The sequence below is a fragment of the Chelonia mydas genome, chromosome 17 (assembly GCF_015237465.2).
Source record: "Chelonia mydas isolate rCheMyd1 chromosome 17, rCheMyd1.pri.v2, whole genome shotgun sequence".
NCBI classification, from domain to species: Eukaryota; Metazoa; Chordata; order Testudines; family Cheloniidae; genus Chelonia; species Chelonia mydas.
Window position 1 is genome coordinate 2737318 of NC_051257.2, and position 23027 is coordinate 2760344.

The 23027-nt window shown below is 48.2% G+C and overlaps 1 protein-coding gene across 1 annotated transcript in view; it reads left to right on the plus strand.

The window, feature by feature from the left end:
* CPD (carboxypeptidase D) overlaps positions 1-23027 on the plus strand; it is a 36500-nt gene that overhangs the window by 2416 nt on the left and 11057 nt on the right. The window contains exons 2-12 of the mRNA XM_007057759.4: positions 3261-3508; positions 11489-11631; positions 12172-12341; positions 12924-13288; positions 14724-14915; positions 15915-16082; positions 17455-17564; positions 19567-19669; positions 20267-20409; positions 21095-21264; positions 21927-22238. Coding sequence (XP_007057821.3) covers positions 3261-3508; positions 11489-11631; positions 12172-12341; positions 12924-13288; positions 14724-14915; positions 15915-16082; positions 17455-17564; positions 19567-19669; positions 20267-20409; positions 21095-21264; positions 21927-22238 — 2124 coding nt within the window. The remainder of the gene's footprint in view (positions 1-3260; positions 3509-11488; positions 11632-12171; positions 12342-12923; positions 13289-14723; positions 14916-15914; positions 16083-17454; positions 17565-19566; positions 19670-20266; positions 20410-21094; positions 21265-21926; positions 22239-23027) is intronic.

Consider the following 23027-nt stretch of genomic DNA (forward strand, 5'->3'; position numbering starts at 1 on the left):
CATCAGCATGTAACATTTACATAAGGGAGCCCGGAAACTCAAGTTTTTTTTCCCTAGTTTTTGTTAAATTTTAACAGGCTTCATGTGTTGGGATCAGGAGGTGCCAGTAAAGATCCAGTATTATAGCTGTAAGAGGAGTTAGTGGTCCGAGTTGTTGATTCAACCCTGTTCCTCAGGATTCTTGATTGCATTGTCCACACTTGCTTACTGGTTGAACTTTACTGTCAGCTCTGGTGTATTGATGTGCTGCAGCACAAAATGAAACTAAGCCCCAAATTTGCTCTTGCTCAAAATTATCTAGTGGGGAAAATCCTCTGGGTTTCAAACAGTAGTCATTTAAAAATAAATTTTAAAGTGTATTTTGGCAAACCACTGCTGACAAAAAAGCTACTTTGTCAGATCTGTGCAGGAAAAATACAACACATGATGCTCTCCTCTGGCTCACGGCAGTAATGATACCGTGCTAACTTCATCACTCATACAAAAATTAGTCAGTAAACAAAACCATTTGTTTAAAAATCCCTAATGGATGTAATGTTCCCTGTCTTATTAGATGAGTCACATGATCTGATTTGCATCCTTTAGCTTGTTTTTTTTAAAAAAAGCCAAGGCTTTGGTCATGTCAACTCTGCTTAATAACCCAAATACACGTAGGCTGAATGGCAAGGGAACAAACCGAAGCTTTTCTACAATATTATATCAAATGAGAACAAAAAGCTTCTTAAAAATGCAGGGGCACTTAGAGTATCAGATGTATTGAGACCTTTGCAGCTGCCTGTTACGAGGCCAGGGGTCTCAAACTCAAATGACCATGAGGGCCACATGAGGACTAGTACATTGGCCTGAGGGCTGCACCACTGACCACCCCCTCCACCTGCTGCCCTGGTCCGCCCCCACTCCACCCCTTCCACGAGGCCCCGCCCCATCCCACCTCTTTCCACCCCTTCCCTGACCCCATTCCAACCCCTTCTACCGAAATCCCCACCCCAACTCCGCCCCCTCCCAGCCCCCCGGGGGTGCAGGGGGCTCAGGGCAGGGGGTTGGGGTGCAGGAGGGGTGCGGGGTGTGTCAGGGGGCTCAGGTGCGGGGTGTGTCAGGGGGCTCAGGTCAGGGGTGCGGGGTGTGTCAGGGGGCTCAGGTCAGGGGTGCGGGGTGCGGGAGGGGTGCAGGGTGCGGCAGGGGGCTCAGGGCAGGGGGTTGGGGTGCGGCAGGGGGCTCAGGGCAGGGGTCCGGGGTGCGGGAGGGGTCCGGGGTGCGGCAGGGAGCTCAGGGCAGGGGGTTGGGGTGCGGGAGAGGTCCGGGGTGCGGCAGGGGGTCAGGGTGCCAGGTGCAGCTGAGGGCAGGGGGTCAGGGTGCAGGAGGGGTTCGGGGGCGGAGGGTGGGCCCAGCCTGGCACGCACCGGGGGGCAGGGCAGGCTCCCTGCCTGCCTGCTCTAGCCCTATGCTGCTCTGGGAAGTGGCCAGGACCTGGGGGAGGGGGAGGGGCACAAGGGTCTGTGTTTCAGAGTAACAGCCGTGTTAGTCTGTATTCGCAAAACGAAAAAGAGTACTTGTGGCACCTTAGAGACTAACCAATTTATTTGAGCATGAGCTTTCGTGAGCTACAGCTCACTTCATCGGATGCATACTGTGGAAACTGCAGAGGACATTATATACACAGAGGCCATGAAACAATACCTCCTCCCACCCCACTCTCCTGCTGGTAATAGCTTATCTAAAGGGTCTGTGTGTTGTCCTGGCTGTGCCTCCAGGTATCTCCCCCGCAGCTCCCGTTGGCCGGGAACGGGGAACTGCGGCCAATGGGAGCTTCAGGGGAGATACCTAGAGGAGCGGCCAGGGCAACACACAGACGCTGGGGGCGCGGGGAGCTGGCAGGCTGCAGAAAATAACCCCGCGGGCTGCGTGTTTGAGACCCCTGGACTAGGCTAAGGGACAATGAGACATGGGGCCTGCTGTGCTTTTAAGCTTTCAGACTTGCCTTAGAATTTGACACTGGTATTTACCTGACCATTCCTTACTGCAACACAAGCCTCTTAATCGTGCAAGTAAACCCTGGAATACATCTCAACTCAAACCTTCTTCAAAGCTTTAAAAAAAGCTGTCTGTATCTGCTGTCCATGTGGACAGCTAAATCGCAGTTGCCTGTGGTGATTTGCTTGACTCTGCATTTTTGTGTCTGGGGGGGGGGGGGGGAACGACAAGAAATGTGTTGCATCTCCTGTAACACTAGATGTTACTCAGTTGAGTGTCTCAGTTTAAAGTGAATGGAGCCCTGAGGTTATATTGCAAAATTCTTTTGGCTTCTCAGATGCCATCCCATTCAGGTTCTGTTCAGAACCTTTTTACAGGGCTGTCTGTTGCTGAACTTTGCATGAGGAGCTGAATTTTTTTCAGTATAAGTGGACGTGCTCAAAGTTCCTATCAGAGCAAGATACACAATGGTCTAATGGCTGCTTTTTGTAAGCTGTAAAGACAGTAGCTGCCATGGTGATGCATCAGTGCCTAGGCAGCTGAAGAGAGGGAAGCCTTTTCTTTCAGCATCTTGAGAATATCAATGTGCATGTTGCTTTGAAGTAATCCTGCTTTGAATGTTGCCTCATTTGCCATTCTAGCAGCAGACTGCAATCCTGAGAGTCTGAGCTGAACCTCAAAGGAAGCTGCTGGTATGACAAACCACAAGCTAGGAGTAAATAAACTCCTTTTCAGATTAACAACATTCTCTTTCCCCCACCCCATTGGTTTCTGTAAAACAAAATAGAATATTTCAAAGCAAAGTGTGCCTGTGTGAACATGACTTAGAGAAGCTGGGACACCTTAGCCCAGCAAGACCACTTGCTAACCAAAGCCTTAAGAACATGTGAATTGCCAAGCTAGATTGGACCTGAGATCCATTTAGTTCCCTATCCTGTCTCTGACAAAGGCCACCACCAGATACTGTTGGAGCCTATGTAGTATAGGCTGAGTGTGTGTCTCAGATATAGCATAGCCTTGATACAATTAGCAAAGCTCTAATAAGTCTTCTCGTCATGCAGCGTTAATTGGATACAGAGCTGTTCACTTACTGTCCCAAAAAGCCATGCAGTTTGAAAGAGCTGTGACTTTCCTTCCCAGAACTGTGGATTTCAGAATGTCCTCATTGAAGTTCTATGGGCCAGAAGGAGCTATATTGATCCGGATGGCGGGTGCTGGCAGTTACCTCTGCCCTAGTGTGCTCTGTCTAATAAGCATGTTTTTTGTTGTTTTTTATTTTTGAAAACCAGGTTTGTGCTCTCTGGGAACCTGCACGGGGGCTCTGTGGTTGCGAGCTATCCCTATGATGACTCTCCCATGCACAAGTCCAGAGGAGTCTATAGCAAATCAGCTGATGATGAAGTGTTTAAATACCTGGCAAAAGCCTACGCTTCTAACCACCCGATAATGAAAACTGGCACCCCAAACTGCCCGGGGGAGCAATTTGAGACATTCAAGGATGGCATCACTAATGGAGCTCATTGGTATGATGTAGAAGGTGAGTTATTTCAGTATATTGCGTAGCAGGGTTCTACAGCTCTTAGTCTGGGTCCCATCTTGATGGCATGTGTCACCTCCCCTCTCCTTCTATTTTCATGGGCCATCTTAGCTCCCATTAGCTGTCAAAACATCTGTGGCAACTGCTGCAGTTGAAAAGTAATGGTAAGAAAGGAATATATTTTTAGCTTTTAATGCAGCTGTAAACAAAGCAAAATGGTGCCATGGGCCACGCGCAAGTGCTCGGTGGATCACAGTTTGGGAACCTGGTATAGACGGTTAAAGTCTATTATGTGTTTTCAAATATGCTTAGGGTAACTGTACAGCCAGCTCCCATAATTTATAGTGGGGAACTGGGCATACAAACTCCTTGAGTTTATTTGAAAATCCCCACCTAAACTGTCTAGGGGTGGAAACCATTAATTAGTAGATCACTAGTCATTGGTCTGAACAAAGTTATTTGTATGGTCAGTGCAATTCACGGTCTGATTCTCTTTAGTCTCTTATGTTCCATTGAACGTTCTCTTCAGTGAAGTCTGGGATGTCTGATAATGGGTGGTCTTCTGCACTGGTAACTTAGAGACACTTTGGTTCTGATGTTTTAAACAGCCCATTTCTTAACCTCAGCTTAGCTTAACTTCCCCAGGCCCTCTTCTTTGGAGGGGAAATGGCATGACTCAGCCATATTGAAGAGTAACTGCTCTTATTGATGGGTACTTGTCTCCCACAAATTATCATACCAGTCCTACCGACATGTGATGGCATGTTATTCCTGAAAAGTCCCATGGGCCAGCAGAAATATTAATCATTACTACTACATCCTGAGTTTGCTCTCGTCTTAGCTGCCAGCGGAGGCTATTATGTAAACATAGACTTGCCAGATAGGGTGGGGTTTCTTATCATAGAGGACAAAATAGAAATGTGGCACGAGTGTAGCACAGTTCTGTAACCAGCTACACTCCAGTCTTTCCCCACTCTGAAGCTGAGGGGGCTATGGAGTGAGCTGTAAGTAAGTGGCAGAATTAGAAAGCCCTAGTGAAGGCTTGACATTTTATTGAGCAGTAATTCCTAAAAGATGTTTATCTGAAGTCTGGGTTTAGGAGCTGAATGACTCGTGTGTAAACCTCATGTTCACACTTCTTGGGACAGAATTCAAATACTGGCCTGTAGCACCCATATGCTTGTAGAGGGAAAAAAGGTCTAGATCTGTTTCCCCATTATAGCTGATTCATTGCTGGGGATTTCACTGTCCAAATAGTTTTATGGTGTTTCCTTAATAGCTGCTTCCTGCTCCTGTCCGCTGAGCACACCTAAGTGGGACAGGCTGTATGTTTCCTGGCTCAACAAGGTTCATTGTGTTTGTACAGGGAATCAGAACAAGAGAAGGATCGCGGAAGGAACCTCATGACTCTGCTTTAGATAGAACCAGGATATCCTGGCGCTGTCTTACTCTGGTGGCAGTTGTATAAACCATCTAAGCCAGTCAGCTTGTATGTTGCAGCAGGAATGTTTTCAGACCTTGCCATGAACAAATTGATCCATAGCTAAACATTTGGTGTATCTGAAATAAGTTTGCTGTGGAGGAACATCTGCTGTTGGTGTTCTCTACCTCCGTGTCCTCCTAATCCTGAGGTTTGGTGGCAGTAGTGGGTAAGCACTTGCAGACAGCCTTGTAACTTCGAAGTCTGACCCTGGCTCTCTGGTGTACACCTAGCCAAGCGCTTATAAATCCTGGCGTTTGCATGTTCTTGATGGCTTCTGCATCAGCATCCTGGGCCTTTTAAGTAACTGCTGCCTCAGACCCTGGCTGAAGAGGTTTGTATACATGTGGCCTCACTGAGGCAGTGACAGAAGGAAGGCGTGAGCGTCAGTGGGGTTTGAAACCTGTCCAGTACAGAGAATTCTAGAGGCTTCCAGCTTCACTGTGAAAACAAGCCCCTCAGCAATGGGGAACCGTAAACTCCAGTTCAGGTATTCTCCAGCCCTGCAGACTTGCTTTTACATGACTTAGAGGCAGTGACTGTGGGGGAAGTTAAGCAAAATAGAATTCACAGCACACACAAGAAGGCTTGGTTAGTGACTTATAAACATTGTGTTCGCACCAACCCCTAGAGTGAAGGGCAGGTGAGACTTGGCAATCCAGGAGCCTTTAAATGCACATGTGCTGTTTGTCTCATTGTTTGAGTCCTAGTAATTGCTATTTAAAGGCGCCATGCACACGTGGTGTTTTTGCAACCAATAAAGTCAGTCCCTGCCCTGATATTATAACTGAGACGTGACCCAAAGAGGCTGAGAGATGGGAAGGGAATATGGGAGCTTGAGGCTTCCAGCAAGGACTGATTGTGATGATGTGTACAGTTGGTGGGTTCCTTCTGGTTTTTAATGCATTAACCTTTATGGATGGTGTCGGATGAAGGGCAGGCAGAGGGGAGGGAAGCCAGCTGTGTGCAGCATTTACTGAAATTGCCCAGAATACAAATATTAAAGGTCATCTGACTCTTCAGCTCTGTGCCAGGGATCTCCGAGGCTTATACTGGGCTCTGGAGCTACTTGTTAATGTGTTCAGAGTTTAGAAGTGCTATGAAATGAAGACACTTGGATTCTGGTACCCCTTGGGGAGGATTATGGGTAAATTTTCCAAAGTGGGCCTTATTCTAATCTCCGCTAATGTGCAGTACCTGCAGCAGGACTGCTAAAGGTTTGGGGCCATGTGTATGCTACAGCCTGCAGATTAAAATGTGCCAGGGAAGAGGCCAGGTTTTAAATGACTCAAAGCCATGTGGGAGGCAAGGGGAGGAAGGGACATAATTTTTCAACAGGCACATTTTTTCCTGCTGTATCTTACCTTGTGTAATCAAACATGCTGGAAGGTAGACTGCTGTGGGATTCATTGCCCTGGACTTGGAGTCACTGGTCAAAGCTTGGGCTGTGGCCAGATCCCCTTGGCCCTCATTTCTGAGTTTGCAAACAAGTGTGTGTGTGTGTGTGTGTGTGTGTGTATGTGGTGTTGAACTAAGGTGGCATGTGCAGGGCCATAGGAGTAATCCTGAAGGTCAAGTATCCATAGCAAATGTAGTCCTCCGAGCCACTGCTGAACTTTGCTTCTGCTCTCCAACTCTTTAGATTAGCACAGCTCAGACTTGGAGACCTGTTGAGACTATCTCTGTTCCATGCTCAGGTACTCTTCTGTTTTTTAACTCCCCTGCACACAGCATAGTTCTTCTTAATCTCAGCTGGGTGGCTGGTGGGGCAGTGGAATTGTCACATGGAGCATTCTGTAGCTCAGTGTTGGGCTGGGAGCACTGCGGAGTTGGTGTACTGTTACTGGAGATGGGATCCCTTGGCGTCTCTCGGGTTTAAAAAGGGAAATGACGTAATAGTCCTTTTGGAAATTCTTATATTTGAGATGTGCATGCTTGCTGTGTTAAAGTAATAATATAGAGTCTGACTCATGAGGAGCCATGTGAGTGGATTCACATGCATGTGTTTCACTCTGTAGATGTTTTTGGTGACACTTATCTTTCCATCTACAGCATGGAGTAGAGTCGAAGAATTATTTCTCATGTCTGGCTTACAATGCTCCTGCTAGTATATCCCAGAATGACGTTCGCTTCTCTCTTCTCCTCTTCCCCCCCTACCCCTTTTTTGGGGGGCAACAGTGTTGCTCTGACTCATTTAGCTTGTGGTCCACTATGACCCCCAGATCCCTTTCCGCAGCACTCCTTCCTAGGCAGTCATTTCCCATTGTGTATGTGTGCCACTGATTGTTCCTTCCTAAGTGGAATACTTTGCATTTGAATTTCATTACTTATTGAATTTCATTCTGTTTACTTCAGACCCCTTCTCTCGTTTGTCCAGATCGTTTTGAATTATAATCCTATCCTCCAAAGCACTTGCAACCCCTCCCATCTTGGTATCGTCTGCAAACTTTATAAGTGTACTCTCTATGCCATTATCTAAATAATTGATGAAGATATTGGCCAGAACTGGACCCAGAACTGATCCCTGCGGGACCCCACTCATTATGCCCTTCCAGCATGACTGATAACTACTCTCTGGGAAACAGTTTTCCAGCCAGTTATGCAGCCACCTAATAGGAGCTCCATCTAGGTTGCATTTCCTTTGTTTGTTCATGAGAAGGTCATGTGAAGCTGTATCAAAAGCCTTACTAAAGTCAAGATATACCTTGTCTACCACTCCCCCCCCCCCTTGGTTTGGCAGGATTTGTTCTTGACAAATCTGTGTTGACTGTTACTTATCACCTCTGTATCTTCTAGGTGTTTTGCAAATTGATTGCTTGATTATTTGCTTCTTTATCTCTCTGGTTACTGAAGTTAAGCTGAGGATGTGATGTGGTCCCCATCCCTTTACCCAAGATCGAGAGGCAAGTTCAGCCTTCAAAGCCTCTTTCACCTCCTGAAGTCCCTTCGTCTAAGGGAATATGCTCTTGCGCAGTGTGAGGTTCTGTAGCTAATGCCTAGCAGCTGGAATTCTCTCTTCTCCTTCCCCCCCCCCCCCCGCCCGCCCTTTTTGATTGCTGACTAATCGACCAAAACATTCCTCTGCCTGCTTGGTGTTGCTGCCAACAGCGCTCAGCCTGAGGTGGGAGTGAGCAATTGGTTCTCTGATCAGAAGGAAGTGACTTGCATCTCTGTTTGTTCACCTCTTTATCTTATTCTGTGCCATGTGTGCCCTGCAAAGCAAAAGGGACAGTTGGTTCTTCATGGGAAGAGGACATACTCATTATGGCATCCTTAGGGGCATATGGTACAGCTTCTTAGGCTAAATATATTGGCCCAGCAAGCTTTCCAGTTACTTTAGATTTTGCTAAAGAGGCTGGACTGAAGGGTTTTCCTCCTTGCAGACAGAATACATTGATGGTATTCATAATACTAGTAGGCTAGTCCATGGCTCAATTCCCACAGCCACCCACCTGTTGTGTAGTTTGGCAGGGGATGGGAATAAGAGCACAGTGGCATGTGTGCACAGATTTTGGAAGGAGGGGGGTTGAGTTCTGCATTGCTTGTGCTTATCCCCTTATCACAGCAGGTCCGCTGGTGGGATTCTTGCCTGAGCTGGAGGCCAGGACACTTAAGGAGATGAGCACTCCACAGGTCTCTTCTCTGGGCCAAGGCTAGCCAGAACCTGCTCTCTCCTGGGTCTCGTCCTATCATTTGGGTACTGAGGAGCTATTAACCCACATGAAGTGCTTTGAGTGCCACTCTCATCCTGGGGCGGTGCTGCTGGCTGCTGGGTGCCAGGCCTGGCAGGGGGTCAGCTCTCCTGCTGCTGACACAACCAGGGAAACGTGAGTGTGTGTGTGGGGGGGGCGCGGACCGCTGGTCCAGCTCCTCAGAGACAGCCCTGCAGCAACTTCTCAGACCACAACTAAGTGCTTCCAGTTCCTCTAGCAAGAGCAAGGAGCACTGGTTCATTTTCCTGTTTGCACCCCACTGTGGTGCAAAGGGGAGGTGCCCCTGCTCAGCTGCGACTCCTGACATGCAATTGACACAGTAAGGAATGGAGTTCTCAGAAACTACCCTTAAATCCCAGACGTTGGCCCTTCTTCCCTAGCCCCTGCACTCCCTCCCTGTGTCCCTAGCCCCCTCCACCACCCATACCCTCTGGGCTCTTACTTCCACAGCTGCATCCACAGCCAGCCCTGCCCACCTGCTGCTACAGTCCTAGTGCTGGAGAGAGCATGGATTTCGTGGTGGTGTTTGGGTTCTGCCCGTGTTTTCGTTAACACGGATTTCATAGAGCCCTAATTATCCCAAAACAGATTAAACCAGCTCCACAGAATGAAAGTACGTTCTGTCTTAATTTCTGACACTTGTTGCTTTGTTCTTTGTGCTCTGCTGTGTGGTGTCGTCTGACACCCCTAGTCACAGATGTCTTTTAAATGCTGGGCGAAGCAGTGCTCGGGCTCTCTGCAAACCTCTGAATCCTTTGTGGAGCTGTGTGTTTTTCTGCATGTGATTCTCAGTTCCCTACACTGCAGATGTAACCTGTCTGCTTTGGTAAAGGGCTGTGTGAATGTGTAGCTAACACAATTAAAATTCCATAGCATGCAGTGGACCGCTTTGTGAGTCAGTTTTGCAAGAAGTGAGGTGTTTGAGACCTACTTTAGTCTGCCGCTCTATTTTGGTTGAGCATTTATCTCAAACTCCCATGAATGGCAGGTGAAGCACTGGGTACGCTTTTTATGTCTTGATGTCTCAAATTCATAACTTCCTGCTATGAACAGATGGTTAACAACTGGCCAAGCATTGTTTTACTCCACATGGCATTTGCTCAAGGAAGCAGACTGCTGTGGGTTGCTTCTGAGACTGAAGGTAGATGATCAACGCTGACCTTCTTTACTTTTTTTTTCCTTCTTCTAAGAGCTGATGTCTGAGTCGCTCTTCAAAAACAAACAGCCGAGCCCTTCGACGAAGATCTGTATAATTCTTCAGGGTCTGTCTGCCCAGCTGGAGAAGCGCCGCGCGGTTCACTTGTTTCTGTTTAGTTCCAGGCGTGGGTTCTCATGCACTAGCACAGGGCTGCTGTAGGTCTGTTAACGCTGCGGCAGAATGTTAACTCGTTACCTTTCCATTTGCTTAAATAAGAGACTCCTGGAAATGTTTCCGTATTGGTCTCCTCTTGTGAAAGCTTTTATTAACCATCTCAACTTTGGGTCATCTTTGATCTGACAATGGTCCTTTTAAACAAATGCCTTCAAGGCATGTAACTTCTTTCCGCTCATCTTATCCTGCTGTAAGAGCTCATCTCGGTGTTGTGAGGATTCATTAGCATGGTGTCTATGCTCTTGGCTCTATAGCAGCTAGACTAGCTAATGTTTTGTTATACACTAAGTAGAGTTAAGTGTGCTGCACTCAGTTTTTTGGTCTGTCAGGGTGGCTTTGAAACCTGTTTCATGGACTTGTCTGGCTGTTTGGTAACATGCCGGTTACTGCTGAAACCGCTCGAGTGCTCAGAGCTGTACCAGTGAGGCGTGACCCTGAAATGCGGAAGGGCTAGGATCTGTGTGGAACTGCTACAGTGCTTCGTTCCATCCATATTGTTCAGGATGGAGAGATGAGTTGACTCTCACTGAAGTGTGGCCATAGGAACTTCCAAATATCCCCCCAACAGAAGGGACAGAGGTGCTTATTGGAACTAGGCAGCCTTTCGGACTCTTATCTGAGTGCCTGCGGCTGCCATTGCAAGGCAAAAGGTTACAGAGCAAAGGAAAGTTGAGCTGCCTCTAAATCATCTTAAGATCTTAAAACAAACTCAAGCCCATGCCCTTCTTTGCTTTTCCAAATCCTCAGGGAGGTTTGAGTGACTTAGCTCTTAGCTAGTAAGCTGTCCCCAAATCCTGCTGGGTATTAAAGAAAGCAGCCTCAATTCCATTACATTTAGTGGGGTAGTGCAATTCTTTGGGCTGGGAGGCTACTAGCATCTAGCGATGACTTGGGTATTGTGCTGCAGTGGGGTTAATACTGTCACAGCTGACCCCCCCCCCCCCCCCCCCAGTCAGAATGAAAGTTAGTCTGCCTGTTGCTGTAACTGCTCACCAGTGACTGAAGTGAGGGGTGACTGGCTTTGAGAAGGGTGGGAGGAGTGGGAATGGATTAAATGGCAACCTCAGATCAAGGGTACGGGTGAGAACCACATGGCACTTCGGGCAGCTCCTGGCTTTGGTAGCGCTGGGGGATGATTCTGCACCCAGCAGCAGAACATGGTGGGGGTGGCAGTTCTGAAAGCTGCATCAGCATTTGTTATACCCAAAACCATTTTGAAAGCTGTTCTCCTGACCTGATACAGAAATAGGGAGCAAGGCAGACCTGCATTCAGCCCTGCGAGCCTCCTCCGCAGGTACTTCATAGCTCCATGAGATGCTATTGGTTTGCAAGAGGGCTTCAAGGTGGGAGGTACCTCCTGAGTCTGGCATTTCACCAGCATTCTTCTTTGTGACCAATCTCCTCTCCTTCCCCAGGGGGGATGCAGGATTACAACTATGTTTGGGCTGACTGCTTTGAGATCACTTTGGAGCTGTCCTGCTGCAAGTACCCAATGGCGTCCCAGCTTCAACAGGAATGGGAGTATAACCGGGAATCTCTCCTCACCTTCATTGAGAAGGTAAAACGTGCTCTGTCTTCTCAGGAGGTCAAACAGGGGCTTGTGCACTAGAGGTACAAGGCCTAGGTGCACCTGACTGGCAGATCAAACCCCAGAGTACGGGTATGGAGTGTTTCTGTGGCCCTATGGCTAATAGCCTAGGTTGCCATGTGGCAGCTATGAATTAACAGAAGTCACCAGCTATAAGGCAGCTTTGCTTCTCCGTGGTCCTGCTGCAGTGCCGTATCGCTGCTGTACACGGCAGGGCCTTTGTAGGCAGGGTTGCAAATGCTGACCGTTTTTGGTCCCTCTCCATGGGGAAAGCAGGCCTGCCATGGGGAGCCCAAGGGGTTTCTGAGTGGTAGTGTATGTTTCGTTTCATCCTGGGATTTTTCTAGTGCAGTGGTCCAGCCAAACTTCCCTCTGAATTACAGGCTGGTTGGGCACTTCTGCCCAGCTAACTCTGTTCTAAACTTTCAGCATTGGTGGTGATGGGGGAAGGATCCATCTGTACCTGGAGTGATTTGCCTTACTGAGTTCCTGTTTGATTTGTTTCCCCAGGTCCACATGGGAGTAAAAGGGTTTGTCAGGGACTCGGTCACTGGGTCTGGCCTGGCAAATGCGACCATTGCTGTTGCTGGCATCGATCATAACATCACGGCAGGCAGATTCGGCGACTACCACAGACTGCTCGTGCCTGGAACCTATAACATCACAGCAGCTGTCGTAGGGTAACGTCTCTGAAGCAGACAGGGTCCTGTACTGCTACACATGCTCATTTTCATGGTCTGTTCATGCTTACGGGGTTTGGCTAGAAGCTGCTACTGTTGATTCTTTCCTGTGATGGCGCCAGGCTGCAACTCCGTGTGCTGACTTGTTCTGCATTTCACACTGAACACTCTCTTGCCCCTGGAGAGCCACCATTTGGGGTGGCACAGTGTGGGTGGGAGGGAGGCAGCATTAAAGCCTATAAAGATAGCATTACCTGATGGGTTAAAGCCCCTTCTCTTAGCTTGCTGCCAAGGCAGTCCCAGAGGGGCCCTTCTTGAGAAGAGTGCTGTAGGCAGGAGCTCGGCCTCTCGTGACTCTCTGGCAGGGCTGTCGTCCTCTCCGTTAAGGCAGGGTTTGGACTGATGGCAGTAGGATGTGACCTGACAGCGTGCTGGCTGTTGAATCTCTGGTGTCGTTTTTAAAGCACCAGCCCTGTTCTATGTGGTGGTTGGAGGCAGTGCTGGGAAAAGAGACGGCTCTGGTGTAGCTTCCGGTTTCGCTGATTGAATCTCCTGTTGAAAGCAGACTCGTGTCTTTCTCAGCTATGTGCCACTGACTGTAGAGAACGTTGAGGTGGAAGAAGGAGCTGCAACAGGGGTGGACTTCTCCCTGCAACCAACTGTCCTGGTGCCTGTTCCTGCCTCTACGCTGGCTGCCGCCACTCCTGCCCCAGGCTTTGCTGCCAGTGCCACTGCCCCAGCGAAGACAGCGAGCCCGACTTCTCTCCACCAGCCGCTCCAGCCTGAGGACTTTCGCCACCACCACTTCCCGGACATGGAGATCTTCCTGAGGAGGTACGCCAGCGAGTACACCAACATCACACGCCTCTACTCGGTGGGCAAGTCAGTGGAGCAAAGGGAGCTGTATGTGATGGAGATATCGGACAACCCAGGCATCCACGAACCAGGTAACCGGCCAGCCCCATGAAATCCTTCCGTGACCTATTGCCTGCACACCTCCAGAGCAGAGCGTGCGCCAGGGCCTCTGCCCGATGGCCTCTCAGGGTATGTCTGTGCTGCCCGCCAGATCAGCGGGCAGCACTCGATCCAGTGGGGGTTGCAATACATTGACCCCCGAGCGCTCTCTCGTCGGCTCCTGTACTCCACCGGACTGAGAGGTGCAGGCAGAGTCGATGGGGGAGTGTCAGCAGTCAACTCGCCGCGGTGAGTCGATCTAAGTAGGTCAACTTCAGCTTCATTATTCACATAGCTGAAGTTGCGTAACTTGGATCGATTTCCAACCCCCCCGCAGTGTAGACCAGGCCTTAGATGCCTTGGACTGTAGTGGTGGGAGCTGTATGCACAAACTGGGGAGGGTTGGGGGGGTGGTGATTCAGTCATACCCAGACGGATGGATTGTGAGCCCTGCCTGGCAGGGACAAGGTCACCTTGTTTGGAAATAACAACCTAGCACATTGTGGGCAGCAGTGCAATTTCAAGAGAGAGAGACATGTGTAGGGAACGCTTGATTAAATGAGGATGCCCTTCCCAGTGGTTCTTTTGCAGCCCCTTGCTCTGCTGGGGGAGGCCTTGGCGCTGTCATGTCTAGGCTTATTAGTATTTAGAAAGCTTTGCGAGCAGAACTGTTTCCGCCTGCGCTCCTGGATACGGATGCCGACTGGTGCCCTAGAGTCATAGTGTGGCTGGCCCTCCCACTCACATTCCACACGTGGCAGCTATAATACAAGTCAGATATTGCAGACAAGGTAGCCAGACTCGGATGCTCTGCACAGTGCTGCCGGGTGGGTTGCACACTCAACCCAAAGTATGAAACAAACCCGTTGGGTAGATTTCCTGAGCTTCCCAGGGAAATGGGGAGGGGTCCTCTGTGGGGGCTTCCTTGGACACTGCCCACTGCTTTAGCCCCTCTTAGTGATGCAGAACTCCTGCCTTCCTCATCTGACAGGTTTCAGAGTAGCAGCCGTGTTAGTCTGTATCCACAAAAAGAAAAGGAGGACTTGTGGCACCTTCGAGACTAACAAATTTATTTGCGCATAAGCTTTTGTGAGCTACAGCTCACTTCATCGGATGCATCCTCATCTGAGTCACTCAAAGGGATTCCAGGGGGATCTCAGTCTCTTTGAGCTATGCAAGGAACTCGCCCCTACAGTGTATCTTCCCATGGAGTTGTCCTGTCTCAGTAGCCAGGCTGATGCCATCTCACTGCAGGAGGTAAACTGGGAGAGCGGTGACAAGGACTGCAAGCGGTTTCAGGGGCCCATCACAAGTGGGCTTGAGGTGCTAGTGTTCACACTGGCTTTACAGTGTGCAGGGTGTCAAAGCACTGCTGCGGTTATAAGGAGAATGCATTAGTTCTGTTGCTGAAATGTCTGTTCTGCCCAGGTGAACCAGAGTTCAAGTACATTGGGAATATGCACGGGAATGAAGTAATAGGCCGAGAACTGCTTCTGAATCTCATTGATTATCTCTGCAAGAACTTTGGAACGGATCCTGAAGTAACAGAGTTGGTCCTTAATACCCGAATCCACATCATGCCCTCCATGAACCCTGATGGCTATGAAAAATCCCAAGAAGGTAGCTCTGCCCTTTACTAAACAGCCTTCATGCATGTAGGTTCAGTAGTGGGCGTTGGGGACTGTCTCAGTCATGGTGAAAGGGCCAGGAGCCTGATTTGTGTTGCACACAACTTTTCCTGTCCCGGACGGGCAGAGAGCTGGCCTGCTACATCTTTGTGGTAGGGTGGATCCACTTGTTCTTGATGTGCAAGGTGCTGTGCTTGAGTTCTAAGTGGCTGAGGTGCCCCTTATGCTTCAGCACAGCTGCAAATTGTCCTGCCTTAGTCCTCTTCTGTTCTTGTAGCTTTCCCAAGGCAAATCTTTAAACAAAGAAACCCAGTATTGTCTAGACACAACTCAAATGTGCAGCCTGTTTTGTAACATCTGTGCTAGGAGCCGGGCACTCTGAAAAGTGCTTTTCCAAGGATCATAAAATACAGAACCTTATGAGGTTAGGATGGGTAAAGCAGCTCTGTGTGCGAGCTCTCTAAAGTTCGTAACTTTGCAGATTGGCAGGGCAAAGCCAGTTCCTCAAATAGTAGTTGGTCTTTACTTGGTTAAACTCCGATAGGCTGCAGTGAAGCTAGTTTTGAGATGTAAGCGCTGGGTTTTTTCTCTGATGACATCAGTCCATCTAGATTATTCCCCAGTTTAAACTGCACATGTCATCTCTCTGTGTACTGACTAATAAAATCAGAAACCTGGTGAGTGCAGAGGACAAAGGCTCATAATGGTGACCACTCCACGCGGCAGCCACCTCCCAGAGATATGTGTGCAGGACGTGGGCTCCCTACTTGGGGGAATAGATTGTGGGGGGGCAGGAAGCTGCAGGAAGCCAGCCCATTAGTATATCTCCTAAACTCCAGTGGGCTGGTGGAGAATGGAGTGTTCTGGAAGAGATGCATTGCTGTCTGTCGAAAGCAACCCCTTTTCCCCTTGCTTTGAGGTACACTGGTGATGGGTCTGTGCTGCTGGGGATGTAGGGGGATGCAGGCTGAATGTATCGTTTGTTGCTCAGGAGACAGAAGCAGCACAGTTGGCAGAAACAATAGTAACAACTATGACCTGAACCGAAACTTCCCAGACCAGTTCCTCCCAACGACCGACCCGCTGCAGCCAGAGACTCTCGCTGTCATGAACTGGCTCAGGGACTTTCCGTTCGTGCTCTCGGCAAACTTGCATGGAGGTATGTAGACACAACTTACCTTGTGGGAGAAGGGGGTCACTGTGCCCCATTGTGGAGGCTGAGTAACACTGGCATGCTTCTGCTCTGTGTCTAGGAGCAGCAGCATAAGTTTCTCTGTCTGGCCTGGCCTAAGGAATTGGCTTCCTTTGGCCATTAGCCAGGCTCTTCCCTAAATAGGGCAGTAGTGCATTAAGAAGGGGCCACTGGCAGAAGGTAACAGCCACTCACCCCTGGGGGGGACAGTTTATCTGGTCATCTTGAGGGGAAACTGTTACATTTGTTCAGAATCTGAAAGATGAGGCACCCAGACCTCCTGGTGCCGAGGGCGGTAAGAGCACCAATAAATGAGCCATATTAAAGTCTCCGTGGAATTAACTTCTGGGTGCTTCAGTGTTCTTCATCTTTAGGACATCTGCGGTGCCAGGCACTCAAGTTGGCTGGATGTAGGGTGACCAGATAGCAACTGTGAAAAAACGGGACAGGGGGTGGGGGGGTAATAAGTGCCTATATAAGAAAAAGTCCCAAAAAACAGGACTGTCCCTATAAAAGCGGGACATTTGGTCACCCTAGCTGGATGTCTGGTTATGTATAAAATGAAGGGACCGAGATGGAACTACTGGGCATCATTACTTTGCTGCATGGCTAAGTGGCTAGGTTCTCGATAATTTAATCAGTTGCCTCTTGGAGTGATACTAAGTTAATAGTCACTGCATGCTAGCTTGGTCCCCAGACTTCTTGTGGCTGTAGCTGCTGGCAAATGGTGGTTGTGCAAGTACTAATGCACTGAATTCTTCAGTGCATTGATAAGTTGATCCAGACCTGCCTACAGTGTCGGGGGTTTTGTCCACCGGCACTGACATCAGGTGTCTCAAAGTGCTGTTAATGTAACTTTGTAAGAATCTGTTTAGTTTATTCAAGACTTGACTTGTGCACAAATGTTCGTAACAAGAAGCCTCCCTAAGGGGTGAAGGGATGCAATATTCAGAACTGCTGCTGGTCAAGGATACCACTGACCCAAATTCCACTCCTTCTGTAAACCTCCTTGACTCTTGCTTTCCCATCTCATTCAAAAATTGACCCCATGATCTGTGCCCAGCTTTCTTACGTGCAAGGGCAACATGCTTGGTTGTAGTGCTCCAGTTTCAGAATTGCTGTGACTTTCCTGGGGTAAGCACATTCCACCAGGATGGATTGGTAACGGTTACTACACGTTAATTGTCTCCTTTATCTGCCTGGCTTAGTACTGTGGCTCACTCCATGCCTTGGCAAATACAGACTTGTTCTCTGGTGTTTTTTGGGAAAGCTTCCTCTACGCTAGGATTTAACGATCCATTATAAAAGCACACTAAGTAGAATCTTGTTTCCCCTGCAGGTTCTTTGGTGGTTAATTACCCTTTTGATGATGATGAGAAAGGAATAGCCATCTACAGTAAATCACCAGACGATGGTGTGTTTCAGCAGCTTGCACTTTCTTATTCCAAGGTAAAGCTATATTTAAAAACAAAGCAATTGCACATTATGCTTCAGTAACTCCAAGTGACTGGTTTGCAAAAACTGCTGGAAAAAAAACTTGTGTAGGTAATGTTCATGGAGTCTTGCCCTTTAAGTGTAATGTTGCCATCCCTCCCTGGGTTACAGCAGAACCAGTCTTGCGGGCGGCTGTCATTGCAGGAGCTAATTTCCAGCATAATCAGCCTGACAGGTGCTGTAGGAGTAGAACGCTGTCGTCTTATTTGGAAGCCATTAAAAATTGATTATGCAAGACTCTGGGCTGAGGGACTGTAGTACATACTGTAAATGAGCCACAGCGGGAGTCATGGGCATGACCAGACATGGATGGGCTTTCCATGGCTCTAGATAATCAGCACTGGATTACAGTAGCTCAGAGAACTGTGCTGTATGTGGCTATATGTATTCATAAATATCCATCTGTATTTAATGTCTGCTGCCGAGTCCAAGATTCCACGTTAAGTCCATTACATTTTAATATGCAAAAAGAAAAGGAGTACTTGTGGCACCTTAGAGACTAACCAATTTATTTGAGCATAAGCTTTCGTGAGCTACAGCTCACTTCATCGGATGCATACTGTGGAAAGTGTAGAAGATCTTTTTATATACACACAAAGCATGAAAAAATACCTCCTCCCACCCCACTCTCCTGCTGGTAATAGCTTATCTAAAGTGATCACTCTCCTTACAATGTGTATGATAATCAAGATGGGCCATTTCCAGCACAAATCCAGGGTTTAACAAGAACCTCGGGGGGGGGGGGGGGGGGGGGGGGGGGGGGGGGGGGGGGGGGGGGGGGGAGGTAGGAAAAAACAAGGAGAAATAGGTTACCTTGCATAATGGCTTAATGAAGAAACAGATTGATAGAGCCAGAAGAGTTCCCAGAAGTCTCCTACTACAGGACAGGCCTAACAAAGAAAATAACAGAACGCCACTAGCCGTCACCTTCAGCCCCCAACTAAAACCCCTCCAACGCATTATTAAGGATCTACAACCTATCCTGAAGGATGACCCAACACTCTCACAAATCTTGGGAGACAGGCCAGTCCTTGCCTACAGACAGCCCCCCAACCTGAAGCAAATACTCACCAGCAACCACATACCACACAACAGAACCACTAACCCAGGAACCTATCCTTGCAACAAAGCCCGTTGCCAAGTGTGTCCACATATCTATTCATGGGACACCATCACATGGCCTAATAACATCAGCCACACTATCAGAGGCTCGTTCACCTGCACATCCACCAATGTGATCTATGCCATCATGTGCCAGCAATGCCCCTCTGCCATGTACATTGGTCAAACCGGACAGTCTTTACGTAAAAGAATAAATGGACACAAATCAGATATCAAGAATTATAACATTCATAAACCAGTCGGAGAACACTTCAATCTCTCTGGTCACGCGATTACAGACATGAAAGTTGTGATATTACAACAAAAAAACTTCAAATCCAGACTCCAGCGAGAAACTGTTGAATTGGAATTCATTTGCAAATTTGATACAATTAAGTTAGGCTTGAATAGAGACTGGGAGTGGCTAAGTCATTATGCAAGGTAACCTATATTTCCCCTTGTTCCCCCCCCCCCCCCCCCCCGAGGTTCTTGTTAAACCCTGGATATGTGCTGGAAATGGCCCACCTTGATTATCATACACATTGTAAGGAGAGTGATCACTTTAGATAAGCTATTACCAGCAGGAGAGTGGGGTGGGAGGAGGTATTTTTTCATGCTTTGTGTGTATATAAAAAGATCTTCTACGCTTTCCACAGTATGCATCCGATGAAGTGAGCTGTAGCTCACGAAAGCTTATGCTCAAATAAATTGGTTAGTCTCTAAGGTACCACAAGTCCTCCTTTTCTTTTTGCGAATACAGACTAACACGGCTGTTACTCTGAAACCTTTAATATGCAAGTGTCACCACGGTACATGCAAAGTCCAGGGTTCATGTGTGATCGCTTGTGTTTTTCAGGAAAATACTCAGATGTACCAGGGCAGCCCTTGTAAGGACATGTACCCCAATGAGTATTTCCCCCATGGCATCACTAATGGGGCTCACTGGTATAATGTTCAAGGTAAAACACCACGTGGGGAAGAAACTGTTCATGGCCTTGAGTGCGGTGGATCTCGAATCTCAAAACAGTTTTTCCATATGAATGTATCTGTGGACAAGATTCTGTCTTTAGAATTTCCTATTAATCACCTAGCTCTCTTCCCTGGTGGATCTAGCCCAGAGGGACCTGGGCCCCTTTTATAACCTCTAAGTTGTAGTTGGACAAAGTTATTCTGGACTGGGTGAATCTGTGCTATGCCTACCTGTGATCAGGTGGGCTGTGCTCTCCTGTGTTTGCTTTTGGCTATTGGGAAGGAGGGTTTATAAAAATTTAACTTAACTTGCTACAGTGTATTTTTGAGGTCCAAGTGTGTAAAATGTTTAGTTCAGGAATAAATCTGTCCTTCCTGCATCTTGACAGTTCTCTGAAGCCTGGGGGAGGTCTCGCCCTTTATATAAACCTCTTCAGTTTTCTGTTACAAGGCAGCATTTTGCTGTTAGAATTTCACCCTGTGTGTCTGACTTCTCAAAGCTCTACAACTTAACAGCCAGGGTATTTTATGATTGTTGTAAGAAGATTTTGAGGTTCTTAATTATAGTTCTGTTGTTTCTGCCTTAGGTGGGATGCAAGATTGGAATTACGTAAACACAAACTGCTTTGAAGTGACCATTGAGTTAGGCTGTGTGAAATACCCAAATGCTGAAGACTTGCCAAAGTACTGGGAGCAGAACCACCGGTCTCTGCTCCAGTTCATAAAACAGGTGAGATGCTACAATAACCAGCCAGCAGGGACAGAAATGCTACATAATGCTTTACAGTGCCTCTGAAGTATCCCCTGTAAGTCTGTTCCCATTAGGGGATCCTGAGTGTGTCTAACTCTGGGCTCCTCTGCAGATTGGAATAAGCACTGCTGCTTGGCCAGAATGGGAATTGTTGCAGTGTCACCAGGGAAACCATCCTGATTATCAGAAAAAACACAAGATGAGTTGTGAACACAGCAGAAATCCTTTATAAAAGCTTAAGCATGTAATGCATGCTCAGAAGCAGGCTTAAAAACTTTACCTGGGGTATCTCTGCCTTTCAGAAGTCTGGCAGAGGCCCTATGCTGCCATTTCCCTGGGATTTGGAATGGGAGTGCTATGGAGGCATTTTCAGACGTGATGCTAAATGAAGGCATGTAGCAAAGTACTGTAGCCCTGTGTCTTGAGTGAAACAGTTGTGCCCCTCAGATGAAACTGACTTCAAACGGGGTATTTACAGGGTACGTTTGGAACTTGAGCCTGGATTTCCTTCACGTCCCGCAGGACTGGAGCTGAAAGGGAATGTACAGCGATTTGCTGCTTGTTGCCGTGACTCCTGGGGTGCAAGGACATCACAATGCTAAGTGGTGTAAATGCCCCAGAGACTTGTCACTGAACAATGGTGGTTTTCTGATCCTCTGTGCAGGTTCACCGAGGTGTCAAGGGTTTTGTGCTGGACGCCACAGACGGAAGGGGCATCTCAAATGCTACTATTAGCGTTGCTGACATCAATCACCCTGTCACCACTTATAAGGCTGGAGACTACTGGCGCCTGTTGGTTCTGGGGACTTACAAAATCACAGCCTCTGCCCGAGGGTGAGTGACTGGCACCTTGGACAAAGGACTGATCTCAGACAAACCTTCCCCTAATTCAGCTGTGTTGCTAGCTCCTCTCCCCTGCGGCCAGAAGTGAGCTCTGGGATTTGTGCTTCACGCCCCCTAGGGGCCAGCCAACTAACTCTCCAGTAGAGAGAATTCAGTCCACAGAACTGCCAACTGTGGGAGTGCTTGGCTCCTCTTGTGAGAACGATCCCAGGTGTTTAATAAGTGGGTATGTATTTAGGAGAAACTTAGAGACAGCTGCTCAAGAATAACTTCATTAATTGCTCTGGATCTGCCAAAGCCTGGTCACCATTCCAGTCAAAGCGGCCATGATAGTCCCATCTGATAGCCTTGTACCATAGCAGCTGGACTGTTGAATTCCCCGCCCACCTGCTGGTAGGAACTGTGGTTATATGTGGTGATCACTGTCTCCCACTCAGATTCTGGGTCCTCTTCCTAGCATGGTATTCATAATGTCTTGTCTCAGAGCTGCCTTGCTATTGTTTTGTCTTGTTTTCCTTTACTGTGCACCTTGGCTTAGTATGTGATGGAGAAAAGGTTACAGTCTAACAGGATGTCCAGCTGGGCAAGATATTGCAACAAATGGAGTGATTGAACTTACTTTCAATTTCCTCGTATGTCTTCTCCTCTGTCAGGTATAACCCCCTTACCAAGACCGTGAACGTCGGGGACAGAGGCGTGATGCAAGTCAACTTCACTCTTTCACGGACAGATTCCAAAGTTGAGGAGGGGAAGACCCCGGTCATCACCAATGGAGACACTAGCGATCCCTCCACCAAGGAGTTTGAGACCCTGATCAAAGACCTCTCAGCGGAGAATGGCTTGGAACGCCTCGTGCTAACCTCTTCAATGGATGTTTCTCCCTACCGCTACCGTCCATACAAAGACCTGTCTGACTTTCTCAGAGCCCTCAACTTGAACTACCCTCAGATCACAAATCTCACCAAGTAAGTGATGCTGATTCTAGCGCATGGCCTCCCAAAGGGACAGCCTGGGGCTGTACAGTAGCAACCAGCCTGTGATGTTCCTGCCATGAGTACGCTCACCACGTTACACAGACCGTCCCCACCCGAAGGTGGCTAATCTAAGTGACAGACAATACCTGTAGCAGGTATCTGTACTGGATCTAGGATGAAGCTCTCATCTCAAAGCCATAGAGGTTCTGGGTTTTCACTGTAACCAAACCTTTTCCTGGGGGGTTTCAATCTGAGTAGAGGGCAGCTGTCTGGCACAGGTGGGGAAAAAGACTGAAATATGAAGGGGCAAAGATGGCGGAATCCAAAAGGCCCTTTCGGGGAGGGAAGGCTGTAGGCAGAAATGAGCAGATACATTGTGTGTGTCTTGAAGGATCTTGATGGGAAAGCAAGAAGCAGATGAGTAGGTATCTCAGTTAAAAATCTGAGTCCCTGACCAGCATTAAATGAGCTTTTGATCCATCACATGATGGAAACATCAAGGTCCTGGAGAAGAGCTGTATCTCTCCGGGTAAAGAAGACCCTGCCTCTGCTCTTGAATGCCAGATCTGTGTGCGTGTCTCTCCATATGCTCCAGTTAGTGCCTTTACCTCTGCATTCCCTCCTCTCTGATCTTACCCAAATTGGTAGAGTCACTAATGAAAGCAATCAGTGGGAGGAGCGTCCTGAATGGCACTGTCCTGCTCTGTCCCTCTGGTGTCCCATGCATTATGATCTCAGACATTCCTTTGTTCTTTTCTTCCTTTATGACCTTGTACCCTC